At 54.2% G+C, this 23,374-nt stretch overlaps 2 protein-coding genes and 1 long non-coding RNA gene across 4 annotated transcripts in view; 2 read left to right on the forward strand and 1 right to left on the reverse strand.

Annotated features, from left to right (window-relative positions):
• The window catches only part of SCTR (secretin receptor), a 64,503-nt gene extending 48,519 nt beyond the window's left edge, over positions 1-15,984 (forward strand). Inside the window, exons 8-13 of one of the 2 annotated variants that reach the window (XM_060015752.1) lie at positions 3,043-3,103; positions 4,598-4,667; positions 8,158-8,249; positions 9,996-10,122; positions 14,634-14,675; positions 15,437-15,984. In XM_060015752.1, the coding sequence (XP_059871735.1) occupies positions 3,043-3,103; positions 4,598-4,667; positions 8,158-8,249; positions 9,996-10,122; positions 14,634-14,675; positions 15,437-15,583 (539 nt within the window). In that variant the 3' untranslated portion in view covers positions 15,584-15,984. The remainder of the gene's footprint in view (positions 1-3,042; positions 3,104-4,597; positions 4,668-8,157; positions 8,250-9,995; positions 10,123-14,633; positions 14,676-15,436) is intronic. The other variant, XM_060015754.1, reaches the window with a different exon arrangement.
• Positions 15,985-17,833: 1,849 nt separating this feature from the next.
• TMEM37 (transmembrane protein 37) lies at positions 17,834-23,258 on the reverse strand. Its single transcript, XM_060015755.1, has 2 exons — positions 23,161-23,258; positions 17,834-18,678 (listed from the first exon to the last, which is right to left on the reverse strand). The coding sequence occupies exons 1-2, from the start codon at positions 23,179-23,181 to the stop codon at positions 18,088-18,090; spliced, it is 612 nt and encodes a 203-aa protein (XP_059871738.1). The 5' UTR covers positions 23,182-23,258; the 3' UTR covers positions 17,834-18,087.
• On the forward strand, positions 18,313-23,140 carry LOC132428234 (uncharacterized). Its single transcript, XR_009520089.1, has 4 exons — positions 18,313-19,964; positions 20,293-20,393; positions 22,235-22,620; positions 22,975-23,140. It is a non-coding gene; the product is annotated as an uncharacterized lncRNA (long non-coding RNA).
• Positions 23,259-23,374: the final 116 nt, after the last annotated feature.

A 23,374-nucleotide genomic window follows, 5' to 3' on the forward strand; every position in this document is an offset into this window, starting at 1 on the left:
GAGGTTCTAGGGATATGAACCTTTGGGGGGGATGTTATTTAATGTGATACACCCACCCATGTTCTTTCTAGAAGAGCCTTCTGCCCTCCTGCTCTATTTTGGCTGGTCATTCTCTAGAATTGCTCAACTCCCTTAACCTTCAGGCTGAGATTTCCTTCATTTTCCTCCACGAATTCTATTCCTTGACTTCTCGTCTGCCTCTCTTTGGGTAACTGTCAAGTCGTGTTGGAGCACATCCTCCAGTGTCTGTCTTAACAAAGAGTGCATGGAAGCTACATTTGTTTTTTTTGGCTGCGTTGGGTCTTCGTTGCTGCGCGCGGGCTTTTCTCTAGTTGCGGCGAGCGAGAGCTACTCTTCGTTGTGGCGCGCGGGCTTCTCATTTGCAGTGGCTTCTCTTGTTGTGGAGCATGGGCTCTAGGCGTGCAGGCTTCAGTAGTTGTGGCGCGTGGGCTCAGTAGTTGTGGCGCATGGGCTTAGTTGCTCCGTGGCATGTGGGAATCTTCCTAGACCAGGGCTTGAACCCATGTCTCCTGCATTGGCAGGCAGATTCTCAACCACTGCACCACCAGGGAAGTCTGGAAGCTACATTTTTTTGCATTGCATATCTAAACATATCTTTGTTCAACTTTCACACCCAATTTGTAGTTTTGCTGGGCATAGAAATTAGGTTGACGGTTATTTTTCCCCAGAATTTTGAAGGCCTTCTGTTTTGGCATCTGGTGTTATGCGACATGCCATGTCATTCTGTTTCCCGAGCCTTTTTACTCACCTCTGTATAAGCTGTAGAATCTGTAGAATCTTCTCTCTGTCTCCTGTGTTTTGAAATATCATAGGGATTGCCCCCATGCAAGTCTGTTTGTATCCTTTGGCTGGTATGTGGTGGTCCTTTCATCTGGAAACTCACAGCCTTCATTTCTTGGACAATGTTCTTACACTGCCCCTTTGATCATTTCCTTCCCTCTGGTTTTTAATCCTCTCTTTCTGAAACTTTTAATCAGATGGTGCACGTCCTGGAATTGGCTTCTAATTTTCTCTTTTCTTTCCTCTTACTTTTTATTCCACACTTTGTGTTCTGCTTTCTGGGCAGTTCCTGGTCTTTATCTTCCATCCCATCTATGGAATTTTAAAAATCTTGATCATCATGTATTCAATTTCCAAGCCCTCTTCCTTATTCTCTGAATACTCCCTGTTTTCGGCCTCCTGTTTGTGTCTTGGAGAAGTAATCGTCCCTCTAATCTTGCTGATGATATTCCTTAGAATTGTTTTGCTCAAGTTCCTCGTACAGCCTGTATGGTCTGTTTCCTCTGAGTTCCTTTTCTCTGGTTGTTTTGGTCCTTGCCTTTTATGTAATCAGCTTTCTTCAGATGCTGGTGACCTTGACTGTTCATATTTAAGAGTGAGTCACTTTCGGTGTTGACTGAAGGCCCTCTGTGTGTGTGTGGAGGGGAGCGGGGGGACATGTCTCTCGAGGGAGACTGGGCTGGAAGTGGCCGCTGTGTGGGTGGGTCCTCAGCCTCGCTACTAGAGGCCCTTTGTCTGGGGCTGTTTGGTTCCTCCAGGGAAGAATCCTGTCATCTCCTGCCTGGGGTGGGGTTTGGAGGGCTCGAGCAAGGGTGCAATCTCGGCTGTTAGAAGTCTGAGAACTGAGCAGCCTGGGGGTGGGCTTTTACCAGTCAGCGGGTGACAGGCATATCCATTAAAAATAGAATCTGAGCTATATTTTATATAACTTAAAATTTTCTAGTAGCCACAGTAAGCACAGTAAATAGAAACTAATTAGTTTCATTATTAGTAAAATTAATTGCAGTAGTATATTTTGTTTAACCCAATATAACCAAAATATTAACATTTCAATGTATAATTTAAAAAATCATTAATAGCATATTTTACGGTCCCTTACTCCTGCAAATCTTCCAAATCTGCTATCTTGCACTTTGAGCACAGCTCACCTGAGAGCAGCCACACATCAAGGGCTCAGTGCCCACACGTGGCAGCACAGGTGTAGATCCTCTCTTGGTCCCCGTGCCCAGCTGAGTACCCCTCCCACCCTCTGCTGGGCCAGAGCCCCATTCCCCTTGGCTCTGTTTCTCCAGAGAATGCCCTTCTGTCGGGGATGAACTCTTTGGCTGTAGAATGGTGGTGCTGGCCACCTGGGGTGGTTACGTGCTTCCTGTCTTCCAGCCCCACCCTCTCTCCTGCCTGCTGGCGTCCCCGGTGCCCTCACCACCGGGCCTGGGCGCCTTCCCAGCAGCAGCCCCCATGCCGCGCTTGTGTTTCAGCTTTGTCTGCTCTGGGACATCGGTTACTGCTCCTCTGCCAGCTCCCATGTTCCTAAGCGTGCTGACATCTCTCGTGCACTGTACCCTCCTTGCCCATTCTTTGTGCTTATGAGCTCGTAGCTTTTTTATTTCTTTACTCTCGTGTTGGGGAGGCTTCAGTGAGAAACGGAGATAAATGTATAAGTGCAATTTGTCATGTTCAGCCAGAAGTCAGGAAGTGTTCTTGTATTTTATCTTTAAATTTCCTGTGTACTTACAATTCTCTAGTCCAAAATGTATTTTTGTTTACATAACATTGATAGCTTACGTTACCAGTTGAATGGCCAAGCTTTTTACAAACCAATATTCAAATAAAACTAAATGTTCTCCTGTGGCCTTGTATCCCCCCCCAAACATCCCAGTTTGAGAAAGGGGCTCCACCAGTGGCCTCCACAAGCTCCATGGGCCTGCCCAGGGGCCCCGGTCCCCTCCCTTCTCCCTCGCAGAGGTCCTCCGGGATCTGGCCCAAGCTCCCAGGAGCCCCCTGCCCCCCAGCGGCCTTCAGGACCTGTCTGATCCTGCCTCCGTTCTCAGGGGTTCCTTGGCACCCTTGACGCGCGAGGCTGCACATTTACACGGGATGGCAAGGGGGTTTCCGTGGCAACCAGCCCTTGGCACCTGCTTGCTCCCTGGCCTGGAATCACTGACTGTCCGGTCTCTCATAAGGGTGCTGAAAATTGAGTCCTCTCCTTTCTGCCCCCTCCCCTTTATTTTTAACCCTCAGGTTCCCCAGCCATTTTTGTTGCTTCGTGGGCTGTCACCAGGCACTTTCTGGAAGATGTCGGGTAAGCTGGTGGACGGAGAGAGGTAACGAGGGAATATTTTATCTTGTCCAGCTCTTCCAGCAGGACGGACCCTCCTTTGGAGCTGTTACCTAGGAGAGGCCTGTGTCTCACACTTGCGGCCACAGGCGAGTTCTCTGCAGCGCAGGCTGCCGAATGCCCAGCCGTCCTGGGGTGGGCCGGCCCAGCCACTCTGTGGTTGGGTCAGGTGCCGGACGAGAGCTGTGAAACACTGGCAGCTGCTCTAAGGACCAGCCCAGCTCTTCCTCTCCTGGCAGCTCCCTCCTCTGACATGGGTGTGTGAGTCCCACAGGCCCAGGAGAGCAGGCTTATAGCCCTGACGGGCACCAAGAGCTCTCTAGTCTCGTTCTCCAAAGACTTGGGCTCAGGGACAGGGTAAGCCCGGGGGTTCCTGGGAGCGGGCTCATGGAAGGAAAGCATGGAAGAAGCCCGGGAGGAGGTGCAGCAGCCGGGCCGAGGGGGAGGGAGGCCGTGTGTCATCAGTGTAATGACACAGCCAGGCCAGAGAGTGGACGAGGGCAGACGAGGCGTGCACGTGTCTTGCAGTCCAATTCAGTCCAAAATAATCCTTTTTTTTAAACGTTTTTTACTTCTTTAATGTTGTATCTATTATTTTATTTATTTATTTTTGGCTGCTTTGGGTCTTCGTTGCTGCACGCGGGCTTTCTCTAGTTGCGGCGAGTGGGGGCTGCTTTTCGTTGCGGTGCGCGGGCTTCTCATTGCGGTGGCTTCTCTTGTCGCGGAGCATGGGCTCTAGGCACGCCGGCTCAGTAGTTGTGGCACACGGGCTTCAGTAGTTGTGGCTCGTGGGCTCTAGAGCGCAGGCTCAGTAGTTGTGGCACACAGGCTTCATCGCTCTGCGGCATGTGGGGTCTTCCCGGACCAGGGCTCGAACCCATGTCCCCTGCATTGGCAGGCGGATTCTTACCCATTGTGCCACCAGGGAAGCCCCCCAAATAATCCTTTTAATTAGATAAATTCCCTTAAAAAAAGTGTGGATTTTCAGCTTCTTTAGAACAAATGGAAAGTTCTATCAACATTCCTATGGGCCCTTGTGGCAAAAATGAGCCGGACGGAGTTGTGGCCTCCTTAGACCAAGCACAGGCTCTCCAGTTGCCAAGTGCCCCTGTGCCTGATGGCCCTGGGGCCGAGGTCACACGTCAGTCACCCGGACACTTCACTCCCTGAGGTCACCTGCCTGGCCACCATGCTCCCCGATGCATTCTGACGGCATGCTGGCTTTGGGGTCCAGAATCTTCCATCTCAGGTCCACACGCTTCTGCTCCCCAGTTGCTCCCTTGGCCCCGGCAGTGCTCCTGGGCAGCAGAGGACAGTCATTTCTCAGGGTGCTGAGCACACAGCCTCTGGGGTCAGGACCACAGTGTGGGTCCTTCCCGCAAAGGGGACGTCAGAGAACTAGTCTCTTCTGGTCAGCCAGCTCCCCACTCCTTGTGATGCCTGGCTGTCCCTCCCTAGGTGCTGGGACATCAATGCCAACGCATCCATCTGGTGGGTCATTCGAGGGCCTGTGATCGTCTCCGTCCTGGTAAGTGGCCATCCCCCTGAGCTGGGCTCCAGTGGGAGAGACCAAAACAGGACCGGCTTGCAGGGCAGAGGGCCAGGTCAAGGCCAGCATTGCTGCCTCTGGGTGTGCGGAGGGATAAACCAGACCTTCCGGGGGCTGGGCAGTGGCAGGAGGGTCTGGAAGCTCCGCCCCCTAGAGACCAGTGGATGGGAGGGCAATGAGGCAGGCGGCAAGAGCTTGCCTTCGCCTGGTCCACGGTGGCAGTTGCAGTGTGGCGAGCAGAGCTCCTTACCCGAACTGGCTGGCTCAGGCTGGCCTGAGATTCCCCCTCCACTGGTTCAGAACATTGGTGCCTGATCATTTTTCTTGGTGTTCTCTGGTTAAAGTGGGCAGACTCACTGAGCTGGGATTACAGGAGGGGGGTTGCACTTGGGGAAAGCCAAGTGCCAAACTGGTCTTGGGCCTCTGTGGTGCTGTGACGGGGACAGGCCCGGAGGGGTGGCCCCAGCGGAGAGATTCAGGAGGGACTCGTGGACAGGGGAGCTCAGGGGTCTCAACCCTGACTGGACTCTCAACCTGGGAGCTTTCTAAAAACCGTGATAGCAGAGATGCAGGGTCTCCTTGTCTTGGGGAGGGGCCGGGGGCTCGTCTTGGTTTTCAGTTACCAGGTGATTGTGCTCTGCAATCCAGAGGTCCTTAGCTGAGCCTGTGGGCCTGGATAAGAACGAGAAAGACACAGCGGGTGGGGGGCACACTGGGGCAGCCCCTTCCCGGAAGTAATGTGCACAGGCTCAGAGGAATGCCAAGGCTGCAGAGCCAGGTGACAGAACATGCCCCTGCTGGGCTCACAGGAGGGCAGGACAGGGCAGCAGCCCCTCCTCTGCTGATGGCTGACTGGCTCGCCTCCTGGGGCCATCCATGACCACCTTCTTTTTTTCCCCAAAATAATAGAATTTTATTTGATCCTACCTACCATCTCAACTTGCAATAGGAGAGCTGGAAATTGTAGAGAAATCCGAGTAGCAGCCACATTAGGCCACTGAGTAGCTCAGGAGAGTATAGCGACTTCCTAGTTCTGCTTTTCTTAGCAGGTGTGAGGGCCATTCGTTAATCTGGAGCCACTCAGGCAAGAGGGCGTCTGATACGGTAGTAATGCAGAGTGCGCTGCTAGCACAGGGAGCATCTAGTACTTTAAATGAGACTTCATGTTTGCTCCCCGAAGTCATTTTATGGTAACAGATAATTTGATTAGCATTTTTATTTGCTAACCTTAGCGTAGTGTTTTATAATCTGACTAAATCGAAGCTTAGGGGATAATGAAAGATATTAAGCTTTCATTTCCTACTATAGTCAATAGGCTGAAAACAGTATAATGAAATCTGCTATTATTTACCAAAAGTTGTTTTTTGTCAGCTTGTCACATTTAGATAATGTCAGAACCTTTTTTATTAGGTTGATAATGTGGTGGAAAAATATTGACTCTATCACTATGCTTTAATAAGAATGTACTTGTTTTTCTGTAAAATCAAAATATATTGTCATTTCTAAAATAAAAATAATGGAATTCATGTAAAAAATTGGAAAATACGGGCTTCCCTGGTGGCGCAGTGGTTGAGAGTCCGCCTGCCGATGCAGGGGACGCGGGTTCGTGACCCACTCCGGGAAGATCCCACATGCCGCGGAGCGGCTGGGCCCGTGAGCCGTGGCCGCTGAGCCTGCGCGTCCGGAGCCTGTGCTCCGCAACGGGAGAGGCCACAGCAGTGAGAGGCCCGTGTACCACAAAAAAAAATAATAAATAAAAATAAAAAAAAAATTGGAAAATACAAAATACATTTTTAAAAAGGGAATAAAATCACCCATATTTTTAGTACCTAGATGCACATTGTGATCATGTGCTTTTCCTTCCTGTTTTTTTCTTTGAGCACATGTACTTTTTCAAAAATGCTCAGTGTAGTTTTGTGTCCCAGTTTGTTCTTTTCACTTAGCAATAGATGTAATCTTTCCCACGTCATTTGAAATTATTTGACCAGCTGATGTGCTGTAGCTGCATAACACTGAGCCAGTTTCCCTGCTGCAATTGTGGGGCTTGGACAGCCCAGCCCGCGAGAGCCCCAGGGCCCAGGCTGCTTTCACAAGACTGAGGTCTCTCTAGCGACTGACGGAGGTTGGGTGGGCACTCCTGATGCAAAGTTTCTCCCTGCCAGCCTGCCACGGGGCCTAGAATTCCACTATTTAAGACTCATCCTTGGGATAGTTAAGATTTTCCCTCTTGCTTTCAAGTTCTCCCTATTAAATTAAATACAATTCAAAGGCAAAAAATGAAATAAGGTAAAAGAGCCTTTGTTAGTTTACACCACGCACGGCGTAGAGCAACATGCACCAACAGCGAGCTGAGAAGTGTCCTGAAGCAGGGGCGCTGGGCTGGGGTCCCAGACTGGCCACTAATCCAGTGTCTTCTGGCCAGCGTCCCCAGGCCCCAGGCTACTTGTCTGAACAATGAGGGGGCCCAGCCAGTCAGCTCCACTGATCCTGCTTCTGCAAAATGATTCTAGAGCTGGTGGGGGAGGGGAGGAGAGGGGCCGACGCACGGGCAACTTCATAGTGTTGCTGGCACTGGGCACTGGAGTTGGGGAAGGGGACAGCAAAAGAAATAGACTCCGTTTCTGTCCTTTAGAAAGTTAGGATTCACTTGGTGATTAGTGGACACACCCAGATGCTTGCCTTTGGCCCCTTTCAAGTATTCCAAGTGCTCTTACAAGTAGCATCATCCCTAACTACAGTGAATCAGGAAAAGGAGGTAATCAAGAAGGCTTCCTGGAGCTGGTGATTGACCTGCAGAGATTCTGTAAGTCTCCGAAGCAGTGGTTCTCAAAGTGTGGTCCCGAAACCAGCAGCTTCACCTGAGAGCTTGTTAAAAATGCAAATCTTGGGAATTCCCTGGCGGTCCAGTGGTTAGGACTCCGTGCTTTCACTACCGAGGGCTTGGTTGGGGAACTAAGATCCTGCAAGCCATGTGGTGTGGCCAAAAAAAAGGAAAGAAAAGCAAATCTCATTTGCATTTACTAAACCATAACCTTGGGGGTGGAGCCCAGCAATCTGCACCTTAAACTTTGAGAACCTCTGCTATAAAGCCTTTGCTACTCAAAGCGTAGTCCAAGGACCAGCTTTGGCATTCATTCCCTGGAGCTTGCTAGAGATGCAGAATCTCAGGCCTACTCCAGGTCTGCCGTTTAACAAGATTCCAACGCATTCCAAGTGTGAGTAATCCATGCTGCAACTGAGCAGACCTCAGAGCTCCGGAATCCCAGGGGCGGGGGGCGGTGCTGTGGCAGCCATCCCTGCCTAGACAGTGTGTTTCACCAGGACTGGGGGTGGCGGAGGGAGTGATGAGCTGTCCTGGTGTGGTCTGCAGTGCCTTCCCTGCCCAGGGGCCAGGGCCAGGGGTCAGGGCCTGGAGAGGTGCTGGGAAAGCAAATCACCTTTAGCCCCACCTCTGCCTTGTGTTTTACAGATTAATTTCATCCTTTTTATAAACATCCTAAGGATCCTGATGAGAAAACTTAGAACTCAAGAAACAAGAGGAAGTGAAGGGAACCATTATAAGTAAGTGGAGGGCAAAGACCTAGGCACGCTCGCTCAGTCAGCAGGCATTTACCGAGCACCTACTGTTTACCCAGCTGGTGCTGGGCACTGGGGGAGGTGGAGGAAAAGGAAAAACCGGGACCTGGAAGTTTACAGTGGACCAGGGGAAGGGAGAATGGGTCCATGTGACCCTGAGACCCGGCCCCAGGGGTGGGGAGAAAAGAAATCTAAGCAGGATCCCTGGAGGCAGAGATCTTACCCTTGGGACAAGGCTAGGGAGTCAGAGAGTGGGCTTCGGGGACCCAAATTCAAATCTTTACAGGGACAGTGGCCCTCCTTGTCTGTGGGTTTTGCATCTGAGGATTCAGCCAACCTTGGATTGCAGATCGAAAATATTTGGGAAAAAAAATTCCCAATCATAACATTTTCATTGTAGGAGGTATTATACGTAATCTAAAGATGACTTAAATATATGGGGAAATGTGCGTAGGTTATATGCAAATACTACCCCATTTTATATAAACGACTTGAGCATCCAAGGATTTTGGTGTCTGCGGAGTGTCTGGAACCAATCCCCGTGGATGCCGAGGGTGGACTGTATTTTCCAGCTTTTTGCTAGACCGTAGCTTTCACCAGACCTTAGCTTTCAGCAGATTTTCAAGATAATGTGATCCCAAAATACTTTAAAACCTTTAAGATGTTCAAGAAAGATGCTGTGTTAGTCTGCACAGCCTGCCACAATAAGATACCACAGATTGGCTGGCTTAAATAAGAGAAGTTTATTTACTCACAGTTCTGGAGGCTGGAAGTCCAGGATCAAGGTGTTGGCAGGTTTGGTTTCTCCTGAGGTCTGTCTCCTTGGCTTGTAAACGGCCACCTCCTCGCTGGGTCCTCACGTGGCCTTTTCTCTCTGCACCTGCATCCCTGGTGTCTCTTCTTACAAGGACACCAGTTGGCTGGACTATGGTCCCACCCTGATGGTCTCATTTAAACTGGTCCCTGTCTGCAAGTACAGTCACATTCTGAGGTACTAGGGCTTAGAGCTTCAACTTAAAATTCTGGGGGAACACAGTTCAGCCCATGACAAGTGTTGAAGACAAATCAGTGTCCAACAGAGGCTTTCTCTGTCATGGTCTGAGTTTTGAGAATCTGGCAGAGGCCTGGATTACTGGGTGACAGATTCCCCAGGATGTCACTAGAAGAGTGGCTCCAAAGTAGGGGGCAGCTGGGGATCCAGGACAGAGTTGCCAGATAAAATACAGGATGCCCAGTTTAATTTGAATTTTGGATAAACAACAATTTTTTAGTACTTACACCAAAAAAACCACTACCCATTGTTTATCTGAAATTCAAATTGAACTGGGTATCCTGTATTTTTCTTTGCTAAATTTGGCAACCCTAACCTGGGGAGAAAACAAAAGGGCTTCTCCTTACAGATATTTATGATCAAACAAACGAAAATGCTGGTTTTGCTAATAATACATTAGACACAGAGTGCTAGTAATACATGCAGATGGTATAAGTCAATAAAGTTATTCCTGTGGGTGTGGGTTCAAAGCATTTTGCTGACAGGGTGCGTGAACAGAAATTTGGGGACTGATAAGTATTGAATCCGGGTGACGGGTACGTTGCAGTTGGGACTTTCCGAAACGGAAGTAAAAACAGACAAGCAGCCGGGACGCTGCTGCAAAGCCTCCTGCCGTCAGGCGAGAGGGGAGGCCCCTGGGTGTGGAGGGGCCTGAGACTGCAGCGCCTCTGTGTCCTCAGGCGCCTGGCCAAGTCCACCCTCCTGCTGGTCCCCCTCTTCGGAGTCCACTACATAATCTTTGCCTTCTCCCCGGAGGATGCCATGGAGATGCAGCTGTTCTTTGAATTGGCCCTTGGCTCATTCCAGGTAAGCTCCAGACTGTGACTTTACGGTGGGAAGAGGTGTTCTCTCTCTCCTGAGAGAAAAATGGAGAGGCCGAAAGCCAGATCTTCCCAGAGGCAGAGGGATGCCTCGTTTGGCAGAGACCCAAGAGACGCAGGGGCAGGACCTCACCGTGCTGCGTGACCCTCAGTGGGACCCAAGTTCCCCACCAGTCACGTGAGGGTGGGAGATGCAAGTAGAGAGAGACTGACTCCAGGGAAGACAAAGGGAACATAAGCCAGCACACACGATCACACGAGTCTCAGTAATTAGAGTCAAAATAATGTAACCGCAGAGGGCTGGGGCTCAGCCATCAAGCAGTAGGACAGGAAGACGAGCGTAGTGGGGGCGTGGGCGGGAGGTGGAAGGCTGTGCGAAAGAATGATAGCCTCATCTCCACACTGGGAAGTCCACAGAAACCGCCCCAAGCTGAAAAATTCAGAAGTAGCAACATCAGCATATAATTGAGAATCAGTCAAGAGAGTTCCAAGTCGTTGCCTCTGAGGAACAGGAAATGGGGGCAGGGGTGTCAGGAGCTTACTGTTTTTTCTTTTCTTTTTTTTGTGACAAGAGACATTTGACTCTTTAAAACCAATTACATACACAATTTACTAAAAATAAAAGCCAACTTTAAAAAGAAAACAAAGGGAGGGGAGAAACCACCTACCTTCTAATTCAACAAGATGTTGTAAAGTTAAAAAATATAGTAAACCTGTTTGGACAGAAGGGGCTTTTAACATGAATCCCAAACGTCAGTGTTATTTGTTTATTTACTCATAACTATCTCCTTCCAAAAATAATATGATGTAGCTTTCAGGGAAAACATACAAAGGACAAAAAAATAAGTAGATTGGATCAGCGAATAAAGAAAATAAAGCCAAAACTGAGTTCATACACAGAAACAAATTTGATGACATTTTCTGAAGGTGGCAGAGGTGTGTCATAAATTTGGTTTGGAGCTTCCCAGTAGCCAAAGCAAAGACAGAAACACACTCTGTTTCAAGATTTAGATGAAAACAGGCTAGTCCCTAGGGAGAGGCCTGAGAGAACTCTCTCCCAGTGGGTTTTCCGGAAGGAGCCAGCCTGTCCTCAACAACACTGACCATCCCACAGTCTTCCTCACCTGGGCAGGCCGCGGCCACCCTCATTCCCAGAGTTCTATTCAGGACGGGTGTGCCCAGGGCGGTCCTCCTGTCACGCTCCTGTTCCAGGGAGGACGCGTCACTGGGAGCATGTTCCTGAGTGGGGTCTGGCCCTAAGCCGCGCCTTCAGACCCGCCCCCCCCCAGGGCTGTCCCCTTCACTCCCGCAGAGCCTCTTCTCCGCCCAGAGACCCCTGCCAGCCCCCCAGACCCACAGAGCACCTAGTCTCCTGTGTAATCCGTGATCTTTTCCTCTGGGCCAGGAAGCTTCCACGTAACGTGCGGGAGGCTGGGCTCACCGTGGCCCCTTTAGCAGGTGGGGGGGTCCAGGTCCAGATGGGTGGAAGGTCATGACCCGGTCAACAGAAGTGGATAGTGACCCCGCTGAGGACCTGGAGACCCAGGTGTCATCCTGTGTGGAAGGGGACCTTCCGTCTCTGGAGCTGGGCTTGCGGCTGGGGCTGCAGACTGCTCGTGAAGGCCGTTCGCCTCCTCTCTGGGGAAATGCTTGTTAAGAGGAAACCAAAGAGCCTTCCTAAATGTTCCCATAGAAATGTTTACAGAGAAAAAGGATCTTTAAGACTTCTTTCAAAAAAAAGAACCACTGTTCAAATACAAACAGATATCATTTTATTATATATTATACATTTATACTGTATGCATATTTTTTAAATTTTGTATTATGGAAAAAATTTTCCATAATACAAAAGTGAAGTGGACGATATAATGAACCTCCGTGTGGCCCTTACCCTTTCATGGCCTGTCCTGTTTCACCTCTACCGCCACCCACCCTCATCATTTTAAGCAACCCCAAGCCATCGTTGTATTTCAAATGTAAATATTTTAGTATGTATTTCTAAGAGACGAGAGCTTAAAGAACACACACAGAACCATAATGCCATGATCACTGTCATATATTTCTAAAAACGAAAGTTTATTAGCTCCTCCTAATTGTAGAAATACTTGCTTATTGAGGAAAATTTGGAAAATAAGGAAAAGAAAAAGGAAAATCCATCCATAATCTCATAACCCGATATAATGACCTCTGTTAAAATGTCAGTGTGTTTACTTCTGTCTCTTTTCTATCCAAGAAGACACACACATGTACACACACATGTACACACACAAAATTGAGATTGGGACGTGTGGTTTTATATCCTCCTTGTTCTGTTTAATTCTTTATCATTCCATCATGAACATTTCTCCAGGTCATTAAAATTCTTCAAAGACTGCATATTCTTTATTATTTTTTTTTAATTTATTTTTGGCTGCGTTGGGTCTTTGTTGCTGCTCACGGGCTTCCTCTAGTTGCGGTGAGCGGGGGCTACTCTTCGTTACGGTGCACAGGCTTATTGCTATGGCTTCTCTTGTTGCAGAGTCAGGCAAGTCCAAGACTGCATATTCTTAATGATTGTATACAAACCGTGGAATTTCTGAAGCTTGCTGGCCGAGGCAGGCTGCCCTCTGCATACCTGGGGCACGTCTAACCAGCCCTCACCCAGGGCTGCCCCCACCTCAACAGTGAGACTGTGTCTCCGGACCTTTGAGGCTGGGGCAGCCCTGGTCCAGTGAGGTGGCAGCAGCCTGACCACCAGCTCCCGGACTGCCGACCCGGGACTCAGTCCCTCACCTGTGAAGCGGGGGTCCTCCCCACCCACATCCTAGGGCTCTGCAAGGATTGAATGAAGCACCTGGAAACCAGAAGCCCAAAATTACACAGGCTAAGCTGCGCCCCAAACCCAGCTCTCGTTTATTTCAAAGCCCGACTTTCACACCCTCTGACAGCGGCTCCTAATCAATGGTGCCCCTTTGAACCATCTTTCAGAGCTGCTGATGGTCTCACCCCAGACATTTGGAGTTGGGGCACAGAGTGCACCCTGGGCCAGAGCTCCCAGGTGATTCTAACGTGTGGCAAAACGTGAAAACAGCTACCTTGAGTCCGTGTTCCTGCCCCACTCGCGTGGTCCCCATTCCATGTGGCATCAACCACACCTGAGACTCTTAGAGCAGATCCTTCTAGTTTGTAACTCTTGTTAAAACACCAGGACTGGGCTTCTGTGGTGGCGCAGTGGTTAAGAATCCACCTGCCAATGTAGGAGACACGGGTTCGAGCCCTGGTCCGGGAAGATCCCACATGCTGCGGAGCAACTAAGCCCGTGTGCCACAACTACTGAGCCCGAGTGCCACAACTACTGAAGCCCGTGCGCCTAGAGCCCATGCTCCGCAACAAGAGAAGCGACAGCAATGAGAAGCCCGTGCACCGCAACGAAGATCCAATGCTGCCAAAAATTTAAAAAAACTAAATAAATTAAAAAACAAAACAAAAAACCACCAGGACTCCTGAGCAGTCGTGTGGAGGAAGCCCACCATAAACAGGCTGGTTCATCCCTCTCTGGGGTCCTGTCCATGTCCTAAGTAGCTAGGGGCAGGCCTGGCTGGCACTGGGGGGAGGGGCTGTGGCACCCAGGCCTCTGTGGGGAGCCTGAGGGCAGGGGCTTGTTAGGAAGGACAGGCTGGCCCTCGGAGGGCCCTGAGGTGAGCAGGGCATCCGGACTGCGAGACCCTGCTCATAGCTCACGGTTCCACGCAAGCCTCTTCGGCTCAGATCCTGCATCTCAGCCCGCAGCCCTGCCTGGCAGGCTCCACGCCAGGATTCCGGGGGTACCACTGGGAAGAGAGGAGCTCCGGATGCTAGGGAGGGAGGGTCCTGGTAGGCACAGACCCCCGCCATCCCAGGGAACCTAAAGCGTACGTAGCCCTGAGGCCTCTGACCTGGACACGAGGGGGGATCATGCCCCACTGTTGGCTGGCCGGTACCTGCCTGCGACCTGCACGCCGGCTGTTCGGACCACATGGCTACACATTTGTCTTTCAACTTGATTAGCTGGCCCTGTTTAAATCTCTCCAGATTTCCAGCTGTCTTGCAGATGAGCCCACCCAGGCCCCGGGGCTCCCATGGGCTGCCCCACCCGCTGAGCTCGGGCGGATGGGCATGGCTCGGGTGCCATTGCTCCTGCCTCTCCCAGATGGCCCGCCTCACTGATTCCGGTGACCTGCCTGGTCCCTGTGGCCTGCACTTGACGTAACTGACACCACCCTGGTGCAGGGGCCCTCCCTGGACACGGGGGCGGTCCTTGCCCCCAAGGGCGTCCGTCTGTGGGTGATGCCAGCACAGCTAGGGGCACTGAGGGCCGGAAGAGGAAGCCTCCACTTCCCCGGGAGGGGGAGAGGCGCGGGGAGGCTCTGCAACAGCTGTGGGGAGCAGTGAGCTTGGGGCTGGTGATGAGAGGACCCAGGCGGGTAGGAGGCTGGGTGCTGGGCCCGCACTCATCCCGTTGCCCTGCTTCCTCCGCAGGGCCTGGTGGTGGCCGTTCTCTACTGCTTCCTCAACGGGGAGGTGAGTGTCCTGGGCTGCCCGGGCGCAGGGGAGCTCCCTCACAGCCGTACCTGGAAGGGGTGGTGGGGAGTAGGGTGTGGCGTTGGTGGGGGAGGCCGGGCCCTCCTGGCTTGGGCCTGTCTTCCGGGAGTCTGGGCTCACCTCCTGGGGGCCCCAGGATCGCCTGCAGGCCTTGTTAAAACAACTGCTGGTTCCTACCCTGTTTCTAAACCAGCAAAAATAGGTCCCGGCAGTCCGGGCTGGAGGCTGAGAACGTCTTAACTAGCACTCCAGGTGATTCTTATCCTTGGGCACGTTCAGGAAATGGGGGCAAGTGCAGGCGCCCCAGCCCTAACCGAGGCTGCTGACTGTCCGCTTGCTCGATGGGTGACGCCGGTCACTGCCCTGCTCTGGGCCTCAGGCCTCTCACCTGTAAAATGAGTGACTCAGGTGAAACGTTTGCTGCTCCGTCCTCTGAGACCTCCAAAGGGTGTGACTCCTGGCAGGGCGGGGGCTGCGCCCTTAGCTTGAGGTCTCCGCCCTGCCCAGAGCACTGCCGGGACGTGAGGCTCCTGGCACAGAGGCTGTGCAGTTGACGTTACTTAGATGCGGTGTTGCCCCACTTGAATGGGAGTCGAGATGGTAAATGTATGAGCGGCCTGCAGGAGGGGGAGGCGTGCCCGCTGGGCAGACGTGGCAGAGCCCGAACGAGGCCCCAGGGGAGCAGGACCCTGGGCAAGGGTCATCTTTCCCTCCGGGTGACAGCTGGTCTCTGGGGGCAGGTGCAGCTGGAGGTTCAGAAGAAGTGGCGGCAGTGGCACCTGCGTGAGCTCCCACTGCACCCGGTGGCCCTCGGCTCCTTCAGCAGCGGCACCAAGGCCAGCCCCTCGGAGCAGAGCCGGGGTACCTGCAGGACCAGTGTCATCTGAGGCTGGAGCAGGGCCACCCAGACAGGCCAAGATGGGTCCTGAGGGCCGACTGCTGCCCATCTTCCTGCCAGATGCCGTGTGATCGCTCCTGCGACTCTTAACACCCCTCCTCCGGGCCTGGGGCAGGAAGAGGGCCTGGGATTTGGGTCTGTTGAGTTTTCTGCGAAGACTTCAGGGGTCCCAGGAGGGGGCAGGGGAATAAACGGTAACTGGGATGAGACTTGGTATTTGTCAGCCCTGTTGCCCTTGAGCCACAAGGTGAAGGATGCTGTCCCCCACCACTTTCTGGAGGACGGGGCTTCCGTGATCCCCCTGCTCCAGTTTTCAGGGACAAGCTTAGCAGAAATTGAGGCCCTTAGCCCTAGGTGGACCCTCCCCACCCCTCACTGCAACTCACCCACCCAGTAGCTCTTCCCCCAGAGCCTTCTGACAACCAGGTCACAGGGAGCCCAGGAGAGCCCCAGCCCTTTCAGTTGCCCTAGCATGGGATGAGGCACCTGTTCTTCCTGCTTTCAGCTAAGTTATCTGCAGTACAGCAGGAAATGGGGCAGAATCCCATTTGACAGAAGAGAAACTGGTTCACCAGTGACTTGACCAAGATACTCAGCAGGGAAGTGGCAGCTCGGTCCAGGGCTTCTGGTTTCAAATCCCCAGGCTCCAAGGCTGTCTGTCTCCCCTGCTCCTGGGCAAGGGCGGACAGGCCCTGTCTCCCCGCCCCACTGGGGATTTTAAGTCTCACCCTTTACTCTGAATCTCAGTTCCCTCAATTATTAGCAGCCATGTGAGGGCTGAAGGACTAAATATTTGAACCCTTTTACAAAACAAAGCCTGCGTGCTCAGGGGAGAGTATTCTTTTTTTTTTTTTTTTTTTTTTTTTTTTTTTTGCGGTACACGGGCCTCTCACTGTTGTGGCCTCTCCCGTCGTGGAGCACAGGCTCCGGATGTGCAGGCCCAGCGGCCACGGCTCACGCGCCCAGCCGCTCCGTGGGATCCTCCCGGACCGGGGCACATGGGATCCTCCCGGACCGGGGCACGAACCCGTGTCCCCTGCATCGGCAGGTGGACCCCCAACCACTGCGCCACCAGGGAAGCCCAAGGGGGAGAGTATTCTTGACAGAAGCAGAGGCGACCCTCCCCGCGGCTAGAGAAGAGGGCATCTTGCTGGTAGGTGGGCCCAGCTCTAGTTCTGGCTTTAGGTGACCCTGGACAAGTGGCCCTGGCCCCCAACTTCTGCATCTCACCCCTGAAGACAAGGTCACCCCCTTTGCATCTTATAGTCTGCTACTGGGGTGAGAAGGCCAGATATCCATTTTCCAGGGCGCTCTCCAGGGACCTTCATGGACTCTGTACATCTTGGAATCAAAAAGTTAAAAAAAAAAAAAAATCACAGGAGAGGTAGAGGCACCCAGTCCAGCCCAGAAGGAGGACCTGGCAGGGCAGAGACCAAAACCCCATGCAATCAGTGGCAGCCAGAATGAACCAGGAAAGGCCTGAATTCATCAGGTGGGGGAGGGGCACGGGGCTAGTGTTGAATGAAATGGGCTGAGGGCAAAAAACCCACCTACTGGGCAGAAAAGGGACTGGAAAGAGGCCAGTTTGGTGCACGGAAATGTAAAGTGGCCAGCAAGGGTGGAAATCTCCACCGGTTCCTGGTCCCCTCCACCTGCAGGCCTCTGCATCCAGGGTGGTTGTTAATCATTACCTGAGGTCGGGCCAGTCCCCAGTACCCCCTGGAGTCCAGCAGCTCCAGACACGTGCTCTTTGAAGTGTGCGCTAGGATAAAAATGGCACCCCGAGGCTGTCGGGCCCTTACCAAAGATGGATTGCCCACGCTTACCAAGCCAGGCGGGCCCTCCTGGAAGGGCTTCAGGCGGGATTGACAGGGAGAGTCCCGAGGCACAGCCAGCTGCTGGAAGCTGGGGTTATCCAGGGATTACGGGGTCCCCCCGACAAAGGGCAGGGCTCAAATAAAGTCAAACGGTTTGAAAAGCTTCTGCACCCCAGCAGCCCTGAACGCTGCCTCCCTGACGCGACCAAAGCTAAAGCAGGGAATCTGCACGAGGCCCTTTGAGCTGGTGAAGCAAGTCCTCGGCACTGACTGGACACCCTTCGCTGACAGACGGTTCACTCTTAGCAAGCCCGGAGGCCCCGGGGGCCCTGCAGCCCATATCCCAGCAGAGTCACTAAAACAGGTGTGAAATGTACCTGGCTGTGCGGCCAGCCTGAGCACCGGTTACCTGAGCTGCTTCCACATCTACTCCCATCCCAGGAAGGACTCAAGAATGGGTTTCAGAATATGTTTCTTCTTGTGAAGTCAACATCCTAACAACGTGGCTAAGCTGGTGCAGCTGGTGGCTCGGAGGCGCCCACCTGGCCTCTGGGCTGCAAAGGCCACTGGCCCGACCACCCCAAGGCCGAGAGGCGGCAGTTCGAATGTCACATGTTGGAGAAGTCCCATCTTGACCACACTTTCTGGTAGAACTCAGCGCCCTCGCTGGGGGGGCCTAAAATTTTGCAGGCAGGCCCCAGGGGTACGTGACGCTGTCAGTCCGGCTGATACTGTTGATGTGGAGGCCGCTGATGGCGTTCAGGAAGAAGAGGAAGGAGGCCGTGAATTCGCTCCAGAACGTCAGGCTGAGGCCCATGAGCGTGACCTCGTTCCTAAGGAGGGTCAGGAAGCTCAGGAGGCCCCCGAAGGAGAGGATGGAGGCGAGGAGGAAGAGGGCGGAGCCCACGGCCCACTTGTGCCACGAGTGGGCGTCCTCGGACACCTGGGACACCATGAGGAGCTCCAGGCCAAAGATGGCGACCACCACGGCCAAGGTGGCCATGCTGCGGGCCACAGCCATGCCCGAGGCTAGCCCGGGCACGTGGGCCTGCCTCAGGTCTCGGAGGCAGTGCAGCTCAGCCTGGTTGGAGGTGGTGCAGAAGTGCCACAGCCCGAACAGACGGTCGTCGGCCAGGAGCCAGTGGCCATCGCAGATGGAGAGGGAGGAGAGGACCACGGCCAGGGAGGCGCACAAGATGATGAGGGCCCGGATGGAGGGTTCAAAGAAGGACCGGCGGGGCCTCCTTTGGGCCAGCAGCTTCTGGGCCTGGAAGACAGCACGGGGCAGCATGAGGGAGGGCCCCCGCCACAGCGCACCAGCCTCCTCAGGGAAGACCCAGAGCACACCTTGTAGCTTCCGACAGCCACGGTTTCTGCTTCGGTCTCCCAGGATGCCCGGGAAGCCCACCTTAGTCACAGCACAGACCCACCTCCTGGTGGGGCGGGGGGACCCTCCTCCCATCCTACCTGTTCCCCATCCGTCCTCCATTCGAGACCTATAAGCGTTGCCTGTGGATCCAGTTATTCATCGGGCAAAGAGTTCCCTGACCTTTCTTTAATGATCTTTATAATGCGTAAGAAACCCCAATTGTATTGAGAGGCAAATCTTGGTCCATTCTGAAGTCAGCAAACCTGTCTGGCTTGGCAGACGTGACCTTGAGCTAGCAGCCAGCCTTGGTTTCTTTGTGCAAAACAAGAATGCTGCACTAGACATTATTAGCACATCAGTGAAGGTTACACAGCTCCCTCTTCTGGCTCCCGGTCTTCCCCAGTTTCATTCTAATCTGCACCCAGCTTTTTCTGCACTTTTCTTCAGTGCGCAGTGATGTTTGCACTTTGCCCTTCAGTCTGGCTCAGCCTGTACTCCGCCCAGGACATGGCACCGCTGTCTGTTCTAGAAGCTTCTGGGCGGGGGAGTCCCTGAGGCTCCCCTTCAGCCTATGGTTTCGGCCCCGCAAAAGTACACCCTATCCTCTCTCCTGACAAGCTGGGCCAAGCGTCCAGTGAGGTGTCCCTTCTCACAGCCCCGGGACACCCCCAAGCCACCGTCCCCAACCCCCAACCCGGAAGCAAAAGGAATGCTTCAAAGGGTAAAACTCCTTAGACGGCCCACAAGCCCTCCCAGGGCATCCTCCCGGCCACCTCGCATGCCTAGGACAAGCCTAGAACTTTCCTCCTCACACCTACTGGTCCCTCCACCTGAAAGGCTCTTCTCCCGGCTGCCCCCCCTTTCTCCATTCTTCATGTCTCAGCTGAAACATCGCCTCCTGGGAGAGGTCTGTCTTGCCCACTCAACCCAGAACGGACCCCTCCGGTCACTCTCTGTCAGGAACCGTTCTGACAAGTTTTCCATTCCTGTCTGATTCATAGTGGGAGGGCAGGACCGTGGCCCCAGCACCCGGTGCCAGTGCCGTGCTCAAGAGCCACGAGGTCGAGTTTGCAGCCGCTGTCACTTCCATCTGAAGCTCCCTTTAAACCATCTCCTGCCCAGTCATAACTTACGCCCTTTACAGTGTGTGTGGAAGCAGCCCAGGTCACGCCCCAGTTTGGGAGGTAAGCAAAGCACACAGCTCATGCGTGACGGTCACTGCTGGGAAGCAAACCGAAAGGGGACTCTGGGGGTGAGCCCTATGCCACGTGCAAGTGGCGGCTTCCAGAGGCGGTCTGGGCCACCCCTCTCGGTGAGGGGCAGAAAGCAGAGCCACGCTCCCGGGAGGCCCCGGGACCCTTATGGATCTGGCTTGCTTTCAGCACTTCTGCCTAGTTAGGGTCCTGTCTCACTCTTAAACCTGAGTCTGTGGAGTAGGGTGCTCCACGGCGGGGGGCGGGGGGCGGGGGGGGACGGGGCGGGGTATGTAAAAAGGGAAACTGTCACACACAGGTCAGGGGACCAGCCCAAGAGCATTCACCGAGATCACAGTAAAGCCTGGCACAGCTGCCCGACAACTGTATCATGTGTAGTGGGGGGGATGCACACAGCCGGTAAGTACCCACTGGGGCCTTCGTGGGAGGGGCTCAGTACGTGGTGAGAAGGGCTGGAGTGGCCAGAGGGAGGCCCAAGGGCTCGGGACCCGACTCAGACCAGAGGCAAAGGCAGTCGGGGGCGCTGTAAAGAACACTCAGGCGGGGAGTCTGGGCTCTGGTTCTCAAACCGCATCCCCTTGTCTCCTTGAGGCCTCCAGGTGCTAAAGCAGGGGGCAGGGGGTCAGCTCCCGGCCCCTCGCTTCAACCACAACAGGTCCCTCTTACCTGCTGGAGCCGCTGGGAATCTAAGAGTCTGTACTGGATTTCATTAGGAAAGAACGGCTCTACTAAGAAACAAGCCAAGGGAACTTTGAAATCTCTGTGCCTACAAACCATAACGGTGTTTGTCTTTGCGAGGCTTCTTAACCTCCTTGACCCTTGTTTTCTCATCTACCGTTCCGTACTTACATTTTGTAGCAGGAGTTAGTGATCCCTGCAGGAAAGAGTAGCCATGAAGGCACCCGGAGGTTATAACTCCCTACAGGTTGATAAGTTTCTAGGATGGGAAACCCCCAGACGCAGGCAACAAGTCACAAGAACGCAGCACCCAGAGGCCTTTTGACCTCAGACATCACGCTGTCTGGAGAAAAAGCACATGCCACCCTACCCTCAGCCCCACCTGTCCTGCACACAGAGTGAACTTTAACCTCCAGGCCCTCAGACATCACACTGGGATCAGGAAAAGACAGCTGACATCAGGTCATTTTCCCCCTCCCGCCCCAAAGGAGGGCATCATTCAAACTCTGACACCAGTAAAACTCCCAAGGATTAAGTGAGATCATGAATATAAAGGTGCCCAGCACAGAAGCAGTTCCTGATTAATATTAGTAACAGTAATAAGGTAACTCGGGAGTCCTCCTTCCTCACCACTGCCCCACACCCCGGCTGCCAGCACCTCTGTGAACTTCCAGTGGTGCAGGGCCTGAAATCCTCTTCCGGAGGGCAGCTGGGCAGCAGCGTGGTCAGTGGAAGGTCCGTGGACCAGAGGGTATGAGGGCAGTCTAGCCCTGCCCCTGACCCACCAGCCTCTAGCTCTGTGACCTTGGGCAAATCACTTAAATCTCTTAGGGCCTGGACCAATTCCACTGAAAAAAAAGAAAAAAAAGAAAAATGGAAGCATTTCCCTTTTTCATCCAGAGCTCCGAATGATTAGTAGTGACCTGTAGAACAGTGTCACTTGGCACTCCTGGGCCACTGAGGCCAATGCCAAGGTCTTGTCTTCCTCTGGAACCCAGCACCCCATCTGATCCCGTCAACCCCTAAGTAGTGGACACTTTGGGCTGCTCACTACTTTTCTGCACATGAAGCCCCCGCCCCGCGCCCCTGCGCTTCCCCCCCCCCCCCGGCCCCCCTTCCCAGTGCCCACTCAGCCCAGGCCCAGGTCAGACCCACCCCCTCTTCAGCTGGAAATCTCCTCTACAGCCTCCGAAAGAGTAAGCCCGCTCCGCCTGCGTCACCGCAGGGCACCGGGAGCCAGCACGCTTGCCTTTTAGCTCTTTGGCCTCCGGCGAGCTATTTACCCCCTGAAGATAACAGTACCTGCTTCCTGGCCCCCCGGGGGGAGCCGAAAGGAGACCTAAGCACCCCAACCGCTTAGAACAGTCCCAGGCAGGCGGTTGAGTGCTCCTAAGCATCAGCCCCGCCCCCCTCCTTTCACTAAAAGGTCAAGTCTGTTTACCTGGCTGCTCTCCTGCCCTCCCCACCCCCGTTAATCCTGCCGCAGTTTCTTCACCTCTTAATCTAGCACTCGCTTCCCTAAACCGCTCCTAAATCCCGGTGTGCACGTCTCTCCCCCGCAGGGCCGTCTGCTCCCGAAGGCGGGACCGCACCCGCTCCCACCCTCCTCACTGCCGGTCCCGGAGGCGGCTCGGCCGGGACCCCAGATGATGCCCAGAACGAGAGGAACTCGCTGCATCCGGCTCTAGGGTTGCGGTGTCCCGGCCACAAGGGGCTTGGGGCGCGGCCTGTGGGTGGAGTTTCTCCTGTTCGGGCCCATAAGTCTGGTTCGACTCGATTCTATCGCTGAGCCGGCCGCCACGGGCGGGTTACTGCACCTGAGCCTCGGTCACCGCATCTACAAAGTGGGCGCAGCGGGATCAGCCCCGGAATCTGCGCTGCGGGGCGCCGAGCACTTGCAGGCAGAGGCTGCGGGCCGCTCTCACCGTCTCGACCGTCCAGTCGGGAGGTAAGGAGGCGGGACGCGTCCGCTAGGGAAGCTCGGCGCAGGGCAGCGGAGAGCCGCACGCCCGGGGGGTGGGGGTGCGGATGGACCCCTCGCATCATTCTAAGGAGAAACCCCATCTCTGCGAGGCGGGGCCCTCCCCTCTCTACAGCCCGTCCTGAGGTTTCCGCGTGCCCCAGCGAGTCCACCCCCTTGCCCGCCCCCCAAAATCAGTTTTGGGAGGGGAGATGGTCTTGCTGCCCCCGCCCAGGAAAGTTCTGGCTTCCCCAGAGATTCTTCCTCGTGTGACAAGGCGAGGCTCATTTTTACGAGTGGATTCCGTCCATCCTCCGCTCCAGATGCGCCCCCTTTTAACAGGAGGGACCCCTCTGGTGCACCTAACAGATGAACACTGCGGACCCCAAAGAGAAGCACAACACTCCTCCCCAGCCGTTTGGGAGCCTCGGTGCCCGCAGGACCTCGAGGAGACCGCGCCCCGGGCGGCTTCCCCCCCCGGACCCCGGCCGGGCCACTCCACACCCCCCGCACCGGGCTCTCGCCCACCTGCACGCCGAGGGCTGTCATCCCGCGCCTGGGCTCGGCCGCGCGCTCCCGCCTGGTTCTCTCGGGGCTCCCGAGCGCTGCTCTGCCGGGGCCGCGGCTCCCGACTCCCGACCTCTTCCCGGGGGCGGGGCGGGCCGGAGGGAGGGGCGGGCGGAACTGCTGCCCCCGGGCGGCTGGTCGGGCCAGGCCCCTCCCCGCCCGCACGCCCGCCCGC

Source organism: Delphinus delphis, chromosome 7 (genome assembly GCF_949987515.2).
Source record: "Delphinus delphis chromosome 7, mDelDel1.2, whole genome shotgun sequence".
NCBI lineage: Eukaryota > Metazoa > Chordata > Mammalia > Artiodactyla > Delphinidae > Delphinus > Delphinus delphis.